General features: G+C 39.6%; 1 protein-coding gene across 1 annotated transcript in view; it reads right to left on the minus strand.

Annotated features, from left to right (window-relative positions):
• Positions 1-1,735, minus strand: part of LOC109073195 (properdin-like) — a 2,555-nt gene extending 820 nt beyond the window's left edge. Inside the window, exons 1-6 of the mRNA XM_042765547.1 lie at positions 1,674-1,735; positions 1,372-1,542; positions 1,095-1,295; positions 839-1,012; positions 550-741; positions 1-42 (exon numbers count right to left, since the gene is read on the minus strand). The exon at positions 1-42 is cut by the window's left edge and continues 70 nt beyond it. Of these exons, the coding sequence (XP_042621481.1) occupies positions 1-42; positions 550-741; positions 839-1,012; positions 1,095-1,295; positions 1,372-1,542; positions 1,674-1,731 (838 nt within the window). The 5' untranslated portion in view covers positions 1,732-1,735. The remainder of the gene's footprint in view (positions 43-549; positions 742-838; positions 1,013-1,094; positions 1,296-1,371; positions 1,543-1,673) is intronic.
• Positions 1,736-12,880: the final 11,145 nt, after the last annotated feature.

Genomic DNA, 12,880 nt, shown 5'->3' on the forward strand with positions numbered 1-12,880 from the left:
TGCAATAACTCCACTCACTCCACTCTGACAAGACGCCTTTCACTGAAGATAGTCAGAGAGTTATTCATTACTTTACACCTACAAAACCTTACACCTGCGGTGGTTTGAAAAATCCTAATTTTGTCATTCACAATATGAAGAGATTATGCAATTTGTTTGAAGTGCAATAATTTTAAGCCCTCAATTTACAAAATGTGACACATTTTGATGCTAAACAATAAAAATAAGCATGCTTTGCATTTGTGTAGCTTATGCTGTGTTTGAATATGCCTACAATACTATACAAGTACTCTGAAATGGGCATCCAATGGACACTTTACTGTGCCATGAAGCCACAGAAGAGGATTTGTGAATGGCAGTGAAGGTTGGTAGGTCACATGACAGTGACAACATGATGGATGAAGTATGTCTGATTTTCATTCATACTACCCATATTCATACTATATAGAGCATAATTTTTTTAATTTTGTAAAGATAGATTTAAACCAAATGTATTGCCTGATAGATAGAATGCAATTTCGGACAGCTATGATTTTCATTTGCACTCACTTTCACAGCCTTCGATGTCATAGCAGTTGCCATGTTGAACAAATGCTCCATCACAAAAGTCTCCATTATATTTTCTATCAACACAGTCCCTTTCTCTCTTTCGTTTACCCTCCCTGTTTCTGCATCTGATATTTCTAGTGGAAGGTGGTTTACACTCACTCCACTTGCCCCATTCGGTCCACATCCCATTTACTTAGAGAAAAAGACAAGAGAAAAAGATTAAATTTTACATTTTATTTTATTTTTTATGTTTGTTTAGATAAATCTTGCATTCTGTCACTATACTTACATGGACAGTTGACAGGAATGATGCAGATACCAGTTTGTTGCTCTTCACCTCGACACTGTTTTCCACCATGTGCTGGTTTAGGAGAATCACAAATCCGTCTTTGAGTCTGCTGACCCACTCCACATGTCACAGAGCAGGGTGTGTGACCTGCCCAAGTGCCCCAGTTTCCATCAGCTGTGGAGCAGAGGTATAAAGCTCTGGTTTCTAAAATCCTCTTTTATGTTTGGCTGTTTTGTAGAAGAAAACAAAGGCAGACCTGGGCAGAATGGTAGACCACTGCAAGGGCGGCTGTCTGTCTCGGAGCCCTCGCAGAGATTGCCACGTGGAACGGTAGATGGAGTAGGGTTGGTGCATGTCCTTTTACGAAGTTCTTTTTGAGGACTGTGTCCTTCATAAAGACAAGTAACTGGACATGGACCCCAGCTTCCCCAACTGGACCAACCACCATGAGCTAGACCTCAAATGAGAGCATGTTCTTAATTTTCAGTATCTTCAGTAAGAAAAAAAAAAAAGAAAAGAAAAATTGTACTTACTTGGACAGATAATTTCAGTGGAGCAAGGTGTGATTTCTTCCTCTGCACCGCTACAGGAGCCCCCACATAGGGGAATGGGTTCAGAGCATGTTCTTCGCCTTTTTCTAATTCCATCGCCACATGTGACTGAACATAGCTGCCACTTCCCCCACTCTGACCAGCCACCTTCCCCTGAACAATATATATACAGAAACATGAGAAAGGACATAGAAACCTCTATGCGGAAATTTAACAATTAATTGATGTGCTTCTTCATAGCCATAGCTGGGGTTCAAGCAACAGGAGATTTTTTTCAGCCTGACCCAAAAGATCACCACATTTCCCAGGGGACAGGGTAAATGATGACAAACACTCCACCATCTGCGAAGCTATAGAAACAAACCAAATTAATGAAATGAATGAAAGAATTAAATAATTATTAGACTTATTGTCTGATATGTGTCATGGCACAGATGACCAGGATGCATTAATATTAAATAAATAAATAAATTGTATTATTCAGTTGTTTCAGTAAAGATAAAGATAAAGTTGGTACAAAAAGTTTTTGAGAAAAAGGTTGGTCAGCTAGCCATATTTTTTGCTTAATATTCATTTAGATATGACTGAATAATTATATATTGTCAGAAAACATTTCCAACCTGATTGCTGGATGTAAATCCCGAGGAGCACAATCCCCAACAAGATCAGATTCATGGCTGAATCAGTGACAGAAATGCTTGATTCTGAAAGTGGAAATACTTGTAAATAAAATTACTGCAAGTAAAAACACTGTAAAATTATGACTAGTCAAAGCAAAAAACTGCTTCCCTTATTCCATAATGATTTTTCAGATTCATCAGAATTAATTGCTTCTTTGTAAAATAATAAAATAGTTTCAATTCCACGCCTTCAAGAGTTCAGCGCAGTTGTTGAGCACAGTTATGTCCAAAGCAAATCTTTTAAATAAATTCAATCAACCTAACTAAACCAACAAACAAACAAAAAAAATTAATACAAAAAAAAGCATAAAAAATAAAATAAAATTTGAATGCCAAAGCAAGTTCTTCCTTTTAGGGTTGGTGGTAGGGGGCGTTCAGTACAAAAAAAAATCCCTTCTCACCAAAACTCAGATAAGTGAGTGACGTGACATTCAGCCAAGTATGGTGACCCATACTCAGAATTCGTGCTCTGCATTTAAACCCATCCGAAGTGCACACACACAGAGCAGTGAACACACACACACACTGTGAACACACACCCGGAGCAGTGGGGCAGCCATTTTTATGCTGCGGCGCCCCGGGGAGCAGTTGGGGGTTCGATGCCTTGCTCAAGGGCACCTAAGTCATGGTATGAAGGTGGAGAGGAGAAACTGTACATGCACTCCCCCCACCCACAATTCCTGCCGGCCCGAGACTCGAACTCACAAACCCTTCGATTGGGAGTCCGACTCTCTAACCATTAGGCCGGGTAAACAGCAAAACATAGGGGGCGTTCAGTACAAAAAAAAATCCCTTCTCACCAAAAGACCTCTGCGGAACTAAATTTTTCCATTATACATAAGGGTAAACAGCAAACTAAAAACATTCTATCATGTCAAAACTTTTGATCAAAAGTCAGTCGAATGGTAAAAAATACCAACCAAAATTCACACTAATTGTAGCAATATAACATCTATATATATATATAGAGGCTTTGTAATTAAATAATCTAAAATAAACTAATATAAATAAAAAAATTAGGGCCTTGACTCGATTAAAAAAATTAATCTAATTAATTAGAGGCTTTGTAATTAATTAATCGAAATTAATCGCATTTTAATCGCATATAAAAATATTTGACCTCCGAGAACAGTGAGAAGTAATTTTTTTTTCACATGGATTTATAGTATACCATTGAATAATGACTGAAATACATAAGCTTAAGCAACAAAATATATTGTTTATTTTTGTTTCAACCAGGTCTAGCAGACCAGTGCAATTTTTGCCATTAAGTGTAGCAATAGCATATTTAGAAACAATTTAGAAATAGTACAATTTCAGAAATTCAGGTAGCTTATAGGTGCTGGAACCTTCTGTAAATTGTCTTTTAAGTAAAACACAATACTGTCAAGTACATTCAGAACATTGGAAACCCTGACTATTAGAAAACATCTCTCTGTTGCTTCAGAGGCCATAACATACTAAGTCCAACTCTCAATAACCTTGGCCAAAACAATAAATATATATGTAATATATGTTTTGCGTTGAGGTGATACGAGGCTCGATGTGCTGCGGTGATATGCGAATTCCTTGTTGCATAGCTTGCACACAACCATGCTCTTATCGACGCTTCCATCCGTTCGTTTTTTATAACAAAATTTCCCCTCCAAGGGGCCAACCAAAGAGGTCTCGTCTGCTTCTTCGTTCATGTCCACTGTGGTTCGTTGTTGTCTGAAGTCATGAACGCTAGTTGGTGAGAAACGTTCCGCGGTGCAAAAATAAGTTATTAAAAATGCGGAAATGTTTTTGTGTAATTAATTAATCTTAATTAACGCGTTATTTTTTGTGTAATTAATTAATCTCAATTAACGCGTTAAAGTCCCGGCCCTAATATATATATATATATATATGTATGTATATATATATATATATATATATATATATATATATAGGTGCATCTCAATAAATTAGAATGTCGTGGAAAAGTTAATTACTGCCAAATAAACATTCCTTGTTCATCCATAACAAAATGAATGAATACTGATGGAACAAGCAGACAAGCACGCATGGACACAGGCAGGGCCGTACACAGACATTTTGAGGGGCAGTGGCCCAAACCAAAAAAAGGGGCACAAGGAGGGTGGGTGCTTGTTAATACAAATTATCCAGTTGTTACAAATATACAATTAAAAGAGAATATAGCACACTCTGTAATAATTTCACACTTTATTGTAGATGTTTTGATAATAGTTGGCTCTCCCTCACTCTCTGAGCCTGCTTCTGTCCCATCTTCAACTGAAGTAGGGGAGAGTGGGGTAAGTTGACTTTTACTGTCATGTGATCATGTATTTTGGAACCACCCATCATTTCTGCCAAACGGTGAAAGGAAAAACACATGGGAATGGAAGGCACCACGACCGTAGCCATGTTTTGAAAATTTGTGTGGTCTGGGTTGGAATTGTGCTATAATAACCCCATTCATTATATACACTAAACACTTTAAAAGAGACAGATATGTAGATGTTTGTGAATGATGTTTTCTCTGTTTTGGAGGAATGAGTATTGTTAAATTATATCACATTGCACCATTACTTTAGGTTAGGGGTATATAATTTTATCAGTTGTTTATTATTAATTCAGCAATTCATAGGCCTATTACTGTTATAGTTTTCATAAATAACCATTGCTATGTAGTTGATAATCTTGTCTAGTGCTCTTATGAATGTTGTTGGCATGACAATATGAAATAGCATAGATTTAACATATTTTTTCCTACAGATCTCTGCATTAGTGTTATATGCTACTGTTTTGATAGCGTTATTAACATAACTATTACTAAATATCATTATGGTTTTTTTTTTTTTTTTCATTTGCATTTGCTTTACCGCATGTGGTATCTGACAGGATATCTGACAGCAGTAACATGTGTGTGGGCTCTTTTGATTACTATCAGTTTAAGTTATGGCTGTGTCGCCAGATATTGCTATGAAAAAAATAAAAATATATACTTTAATTTTTTTCCCTCCACCTGTAGTCACTCATGGCCAACAAACTCTCTGTTTAGTCTGTTTTTAGGAAGACTACAACTTTGGTGTTCAACATATTGTTTCAGAAATGCAAACAATTAAATATTGTAATTTAAACTCATACTTTATGTTGTTAAAGTTATCTTTAAGAAAAGAAAAATGACTGTCTGTAAAAGGAAATTATTAAATTAGTTTTTAAATTATTATTTATTTCACATGGGTTTGAATCAGATTCGGACAGATGGTCATTTTACACCCAGATGGTGCATCTTACCCACTGACTCGAACCCGACTCAAACCGCAAACTGAGCCATGGGAACACTTTTTTTTTTTTTTTTTTTTTTTTTTTTTTTTATAAAAATCCATATTTTTAGAACACTTTGTCATTCTGATCATTTAAAATGATAGGAATACTTCCTTTTGGATAGGATAGCTAAGTTTAAATTTCAATATTTAATTGTTTGCATTTCTGAAATAATATGTTGAACACCAAAGTTGTAGTCTTCCTAAAAACAGACTAAACAGAGAGTTTGTTGGCCATTTGTGACTACAGGTGGAAAGATATTTTTATTTATTTATTTTTATTTGTTTTCATAGCAATATCTGGCGACACTGCCAGAACTTAAACTGATAGTAATCAAAAGAGCCCACAGATACAGTATGTTATTGCTGTCAGATATCCTGTCAGATACCACATTCGGTAAAGCAAATGCAAATGCAAAAAAAAAAAAAACCTTGATATTATCTGTCAGAAATGTTAATAACACTATCAAAACAGTAGCATATAACACTAGTGCAGAGATCTGTAGAAAAAATATGTTAAATCTATGCTATTTCATATTGTAGTAAAATTTTCACAAAGTCATGCCAACAATTCATAAGAGCACTACAGTCATGGCCAAAAGTTTTGAGAATTACATAAATATTGGAAATTGGAAAAGTTGCTGCTTAAGTTTTTATAATAGCAATTTGCATATACTCGAGAATGTTATGAAGAGTGATCAGATGAATTGCATAGTCCTACTTTGCCATGAAAATTAACTTAATCCCAAAAAACCTTTCCACTGCATTTCATTGCTGTCATTAAAGGACCTGCTGAGATCATTTCAGTAATCATCTTGTTAACTCAGGTGAGAATGTTGACGAGCACAAGGCTGGAGATCATTATGTCAGGCTGATTGGGTTAGAATGGCAGACTTGGCATGTTAAAAGGAGGGTGATGCTTGAAATCATTGTTCTTCCATTGTTAACCATGGTGACCTGCAAAGAAACGCGTGCAGCCATCATTGCGCTGCATAAAAATGGCTTCACAGGCAAGGATATTGTGGCTACTAAGATTGCACCGAAATCAACAATTTATAGGTTCATCAAGAACTTCAAGGAAAGAGGTTCAATTCTTGTAAAGAAGGCTTCAGGGCGTCCAATAAAGTCCAGCAAGTGCCAGGATGGTCTCCTAAAGAGGATTCAGCTGCGGGATCGGAGTGCCACCAGTGCAGAGCTTGCTCAGGAATGGCAGCAGGCAGGTGTGAGCGCATCTGCACGCACAGTGAGGTGAAGACTTTTGGAAGATGGCCTGTTGTGAAGAAGGGCAGCAAAGAAGCCACTTCTCTCCAAAAAAAACATCAGGGACAGATTGATCTTCTGCAGAAAGTATAGTGAATGGACTGCTGAGGACTGGGGCAAAGTCATATTCTCAGATGAAGCCCCTTTCCGATTGTTTGGGGCATCTGGAAAAAAGGCTTGTCCGGAGAAGAAAAGGTGAGCGCTACCATCAGTCCTGTGTCATGCCAACAGTTAAAGCATCCTGACACCATTCATGTGTGGGGTTGCTTCTCATCCAAGGGAGTGGGCTCACTCACAATTCTGCCCAAAAACACAGCCATGAATAAAGAATGGTACCAAAAACACCCTCCAACAGCAACTTCTTCCAACAACAGTTTGGTGAAGAACAATGCATTTTCCAGCACGATGGAGCAACGTGCCATAAGGCAAAAGTGATAACTAAGTGGCTCGGGGACCAGAATGTTGAAATTTTGGGTCCATGGCCTGGAAACTCCCCAGATCTTAATCCCATTGAGAATTTGTGGTCAATCCTCAAGAGGCGGGTGGACAAACAAAAACCCACTAATTCTGACAAACTCCAAGAAGTTATTATGAAAGAATGGGTTGCTATCAGTCAGGATTTGGCCCAGAAGTTGATTGAGAGCATGCCCAGTCGAATTGCAGAGGTCCTGAAAAAAAAGGGCCAACACTGCAAATACTGACTCTTTGCATAGATGTCATGTAATTGTTGATAAAAGGCCTTTGAAACATATGAAGTGCTTGTAATTATATTTCAGTACAATCACAGAAACAACTGAAACAAAGATCTAAAAGCAGTTTAGCAGCAAACTTTTTGAAAACTAATATTTATGTAATTCTCAAAACTTTTGGCCACGACTGTAGACAAAATTACCATCTACATAGCAATGGTTATTTATGAAAACTGTAACAGTAATAGGCCTATGAATTGCTGAATTAATAATAAACAACTGATAAAATTATACAAACCCAATTCCAAAAATGTTGGGACACTGTACAAATTGTGAATAAAAACAGAATGCAATGATGTGGATGTTTCAAATTTCAATATTTTATTCAGAATACAACATAGCTGACATTTCAAATGTTTAAACTGAGAAATGTATAATTTTAAGGGAAAAATAAGTTGATTTTAAATTTCATGGCATCAACACATCTCAGAAAAAAGTTGGGAAAAGGCCATGTTTACTATTGTGTGGCATCCCCTCTTCTTTTTATAACAGTCTGCAAACGTCTGGGGACTGAGGAGACAAGTTGCTCAAGTTTAGGAATAGGAATGTTGTCCCATTCTTGTCTAATACAGGTTTCTAGTTGCTCAACTTTCTTAGGTCTTCTTTGTCGCATCTTCCTCTTTATGATGCGCCAAATGTTTTCTATGGGTGAAAGATCTGGACTGCAGGCTGGCCATTTCAGAACCCGGATCCTTCTTCTACGCAGCCATGATGTTGTAATTGATGCAGTATGTGGTCTGGCATTGTCATGTTGGAAAATGCAAGGTCTTCCCTGAAAAAGACGACGTCTGGATGGGAGCATATGTTGTTCTAGAGCTTGGATACCTTTCAGCATTGATGGTGCCTTTCCAGATGTGTAAGCTGCCCATGCCACACGCACTCATGCAACCCCATACCATCAGAGATGCAGGCTACTGAACTGAGCGCTGAAAACAACTTTTTTGTCCTTGTCCTTGCTTTAGTCCGGGTGACATGGTGTCCCAGTTTACCAAAAAGAACTTCAAATTTTGATTCGTCTGACCACAGAACAGTTTTCCACTTTGCCACAGTCCATTTTAAATGAGCCTTGGCCCAAAGAAAACGTCTGCGCTTCTGGATCATGTGTAGATATGGCTTATTTTTTGACCTATAGAGTTTTAGACAGCAACGGCGAATGGCATGGTGGATTGTGTTCACTGACAATGTTTTCTGGAAGTATTCCTGAGCCCATGTTGTGATTTCCATTACAGTAGCATTCCTGTATGTGATGCAGTGCCGTCTAAGGGCCCGAAGATCACGACATCCAGTATAGTTTTCTGGCCTTGACCCTTAAGTACAGAGATTGTTCCAGATTCTCTGAATCTTTGGATGATATTATGCACTGTAGATGATGATAACTTCAAACTCGCAATTTTTTTTCTGAGAAACTCCTTTCTGATATTGCTCCACTCACTATTTTTCGCCGCAGCATTGGGGGAATTGGTGATCCTCTGCCCATCTTGACTTCTGAGAGACACTGCCACTCTGAGAGGCTCTTTTTATACCCAATCATGTTTCCAATTGACCTAATAAATTGCAAATTGGTCCTCCAGCTGTTCCTTATATGTACATTTAACTTTTTTATTGCTACCTGTCCCAACTTTTTTGGAATGTGTAGCCCTCATGAAATCCAAAATGAGCCAATATTTGGCATGACATTTCAAAATGTCTCACTTTCAATATTTGATATGTTATCTATATTCTATTGTGAATAAAATATAAGTTTATGGGATTTGTAAATTATTCCATTACTTTTTTACTCAATTTGTACAGTGTCCCAACTTTTTTGGAATCGGGTTTGTATACCCCTAACCTAAAGTAATGGTGCAATGTGATATAATTTAACAATACTCATTTCTCCAAAACAGAGGAAACATTGTTCACAAACATCTACATATCTGTCTCTTTTAAAGTGTTTAGTGTATATAATGAATGGGGTTATTATAGAACAATTCCAACCCCGACCACACAAATTTTCAAACCCTGGCTACGGCCTTGGTGCCTTCCATTCCCATGTGTTTTTCCTTTCACCGTTTGGCAGAAATGATGGGTGGTTCCAAAATACATGGTCACATGACAGTAAAAGTGTACAGTTGCCAAGATGAAGGAGGTGGGTCAACTTACCCCACTCTCCCCTACTTCAATTGAAGATGAGACAGAAGAAGGCTCAGAGAGTGAGAGAGAGCCCACTCTTATCAAAACATCTACAATAAAGTCTGAAATTACAGAGTGTGCTATCTTCTCTTTTAATTGTATATTTGTAACAACTGGATAATTTGTATTAACAAGCACCCACCCTCCTTGTGCCCCTTTTTTTGGTTTGGGCCACTGCCCCTCAAAATGTCTGTGTACAGCCCTGCAGTATATATTAATCTTTCTTAATGTAAGTTAATGAGAATACAGTTGTTCATTGTTAGTTAATGTAAATTCAGAGGTCATTAACTGTTAACAAGCAGTTAACAAACTATTTTAATAATGAATTAGTAAATGTTGAAATTAACATGAACTAAGATTAATAAATGCTGAAGAACTATTGTTCATTCTTAGTTTGTTAACTAAAGTAGTTAACTAATGAACCTATTGTATGTGTTTCTGTAACGAGGAGGCTGAGGCAGTATTAGAATCCATTTGCAGAAGTTTATTAGGGAAAGATCTTACAGACAGAGTCGTTAATCCAGGCAGAAAGTCAGTACCGTAATGGCAGTCCGATCTTTCAACATGCAATAGGGGAATCCAAAAGGCAGAGACGAGTAGGCAAGCGAATAGGTCAAACACAAACATCAGTCCAATCAGGCAGAATAATCACTGGGAAAATGTTTGGTAAGGCAGGTAAACTGGCAATACTTTGCAAAGTAGAAACATGCTGACAGGAAATGATTGTAGAAGCAGAAGGAGCGGTGAACAGTCAGTACTCAGGTGAGGGCTCCCTCTGCTGGCGTGGCGTTACAGAATCCCCCTCCCTATGAGTGCCTCCTGGCACTCGGCGCGGACGTCCCTGTGGTTGTGCCGCTGGTCGATCGGGTCTGGTTCGATGAAAGTCCTCCATGAGAGAGGAATGTTGCTGGCGGCTACCCATGACCTCTCCTCAGGTCCATAGCCCTCCCAGTCCACCAAATATTGGAGCTGACCCCTTCTCCTTCTAAAGTCCAGTAATTCATTGACCTTGTAGGCTGGTGCTCCATCAACGTCCAGTGGCAGTTCTTGAGTCTCATGATTGGGGTCAGCATCTAGGTGGACCGGTTTAAGCAGTGACACATGGAAGGAGGGAGAAATACAGTAGTTAGCAGGAATCTCTAATTGGTAACTGACCTCATTTATTCTTCGTAGAATCTTGGACGGACCAACATACCTTGGGCTGACCTTCCTGCTTGGTAGCCGCAACCTGAGGTCCCGTGTAGAGAGCCAGACCCGCTGTCCTGGTTGGTAGGGAGGGTGTGGTCGACATCGCTTGTTGGCCTGTAGTTCCTGTACTCTTACAGCACTTTGAAGGCGGACATGTGCACTGTCCCACACCCTCTCACTACATCGAATCCAGTCATCCACAGCGGGGACTGATGATGGTTTGCCAGACCACAGGAACATAGGGGGTTGATATCCAAGTACACACTGGAAAGGAGTCAGACCTATTGACGAGTGAGTCAGCGAATTCTGTGCATATTCTGCCCATGGGAGGAATTCCGACTATCTGCCTAGTTCTTGATTTAATCGTTCCACTTAACCATTAGCATGTGGGTGATAACCTGAGGTGAGACTGACATTAATATCGAGTTGCTTGCAGAATGCTCTCCAGACTTGGGACATGAACTGGGTGCCTCTGTCACTGACAATATCTTCCAGGATGCCATAGTTCCTGAAGACATGGTGGAGCATTGCCTGTGCGGTTTCCATTGCTGTGGGGAGTCCTTTCAAGGGGATCAACCAGCATGACTAAGAGAATCGATCTATGATAACTAGGATTGCGGTGAAACCATTGGACAGAGGTAAGTCAGTAACAAAGTCTATGGAGAGATGAGACCAGGGGTGTTGTGGAATGGGCAGAGGTTGAAGGAGTCCAGATGGTAACTCCTTGGGGGTCTTGGATTGGGCATAGACCTGACAGGCTTTTACGTAAGTAGTGACATCTTTGGACATTGAAGGCCACCAGAACGAGTTGCGTAGCAGGTGCAGAGTGAGGGAGATTCCAGGGTGGCCCGAGCTTACAGGGGTGTGGAGCCATTGAATTACCCTGTGACATAGACTTTGTGGAATATAATGTGTGTTAGGTGGGCAGTTGGCAGGAGCTGGTTCTTGGAGCTGTTCTCGTTGTATCTCCTCCATGATATCCCAGGTAATTGGGACAATGATTACAGACGGGGGAAGAATGCATTCTGGGGTAAGATTGTCGACGGGAAGATCATACTGCCTGGAGAGAGCATCTGCCTTACTGTTTTTACTCCCTGTACAATAGGTCACTGTGAATTGGAATCGGGTGAAGAAGAGGGACCAGCGAGCTTGGCGTGGGTCGAGTCGTTATGCACCTTTAATGTATTTTTAAGTTTTTATGGTCAGTAATAACCTGGAACGGGTGGACTGCTCTTTGAGCCAGTGTCTCCATTGTTCTATGGCTGCTTTCGTAGACAGGAGTTCCTTATTCCCAACATCATAGTTTCGTTCAGCTGCTGTTAACTTTCTTGAAAAGAATGCACAGGGATACAGTTTACCAGGTTGACCATGGCATTGGGAGAGCACGGCTCTGATTCCCGAGTCAGAGGCATCTACTTCCACAATGAACGGCAGATTGGGGTCAGGGTGCTTGAGGATTGGAGCTGTGGTGAACTTAACCTTTTAAGTGATGTATGCTTGGGTGGCCTCGTCACTCCACTTGAGTTTTGATGGCTTGCCCTTGAGGAGCGATGTCAAAGGTGATGCAACCATGCTGTAGTTTCTAATAAATTGCCTGTAGAAATTAGCAAACCCCAGAAATCTTTAAAGTTCTTTAACGGAAGATGGTTGTGGCCATTCTGTCACTGCCTTGACCTTGGCTTCGTCCATCTTTACACTCTGATGACTAATGTGATAACCGAGGAATGATGTCTGCCTGATGTGAAACTCACATTTCTCTGCCTTGACGTACAGTTGACAGGAGCCGAGTGAGGTTGGTCTTGACGTGGTTAATATGTTCTGCTTCTGAATTGGAGTATACTGTATAAGAATGTCATCAATGTAGGCAAATACATACTGATTCAGCAAGTCTCGGAAGATCTCATTAATGAAGGACTGGAAGACAGCTGGTGCATTGGCAAGTCCATACGGCATGACCTGATACTCATAGTGCCCCCTAGTGGTGAGGAAGATAGTTTTCCATTCGTCGCCGTCCTTAATTCGAATCAAGTTATATGTACTCCGTAGATCGAGTTTGGTGTATATTCATTCTTGCTTCACGGAGTTGTTCCAGGGCTGAAGGAACCAGTGGCAGGGGGTAGCGGAATTTTACTGT

Source organism: Cyprinus carpio, chromosome A10 (assembly GCF_018340385.1).
Source record: "Cyprinus carpio isolate SPL01 chromosome A10, ASM1834038v1, whole genome shotgun sequence".
NCBI classification, from domain to species: domain Eukaryota; kingdom Metazoa; phylum Chordata; class Actinopteri; order Cypriniformes; family Cyprinidae; genus Cyprinus; species Cyprinus carpio.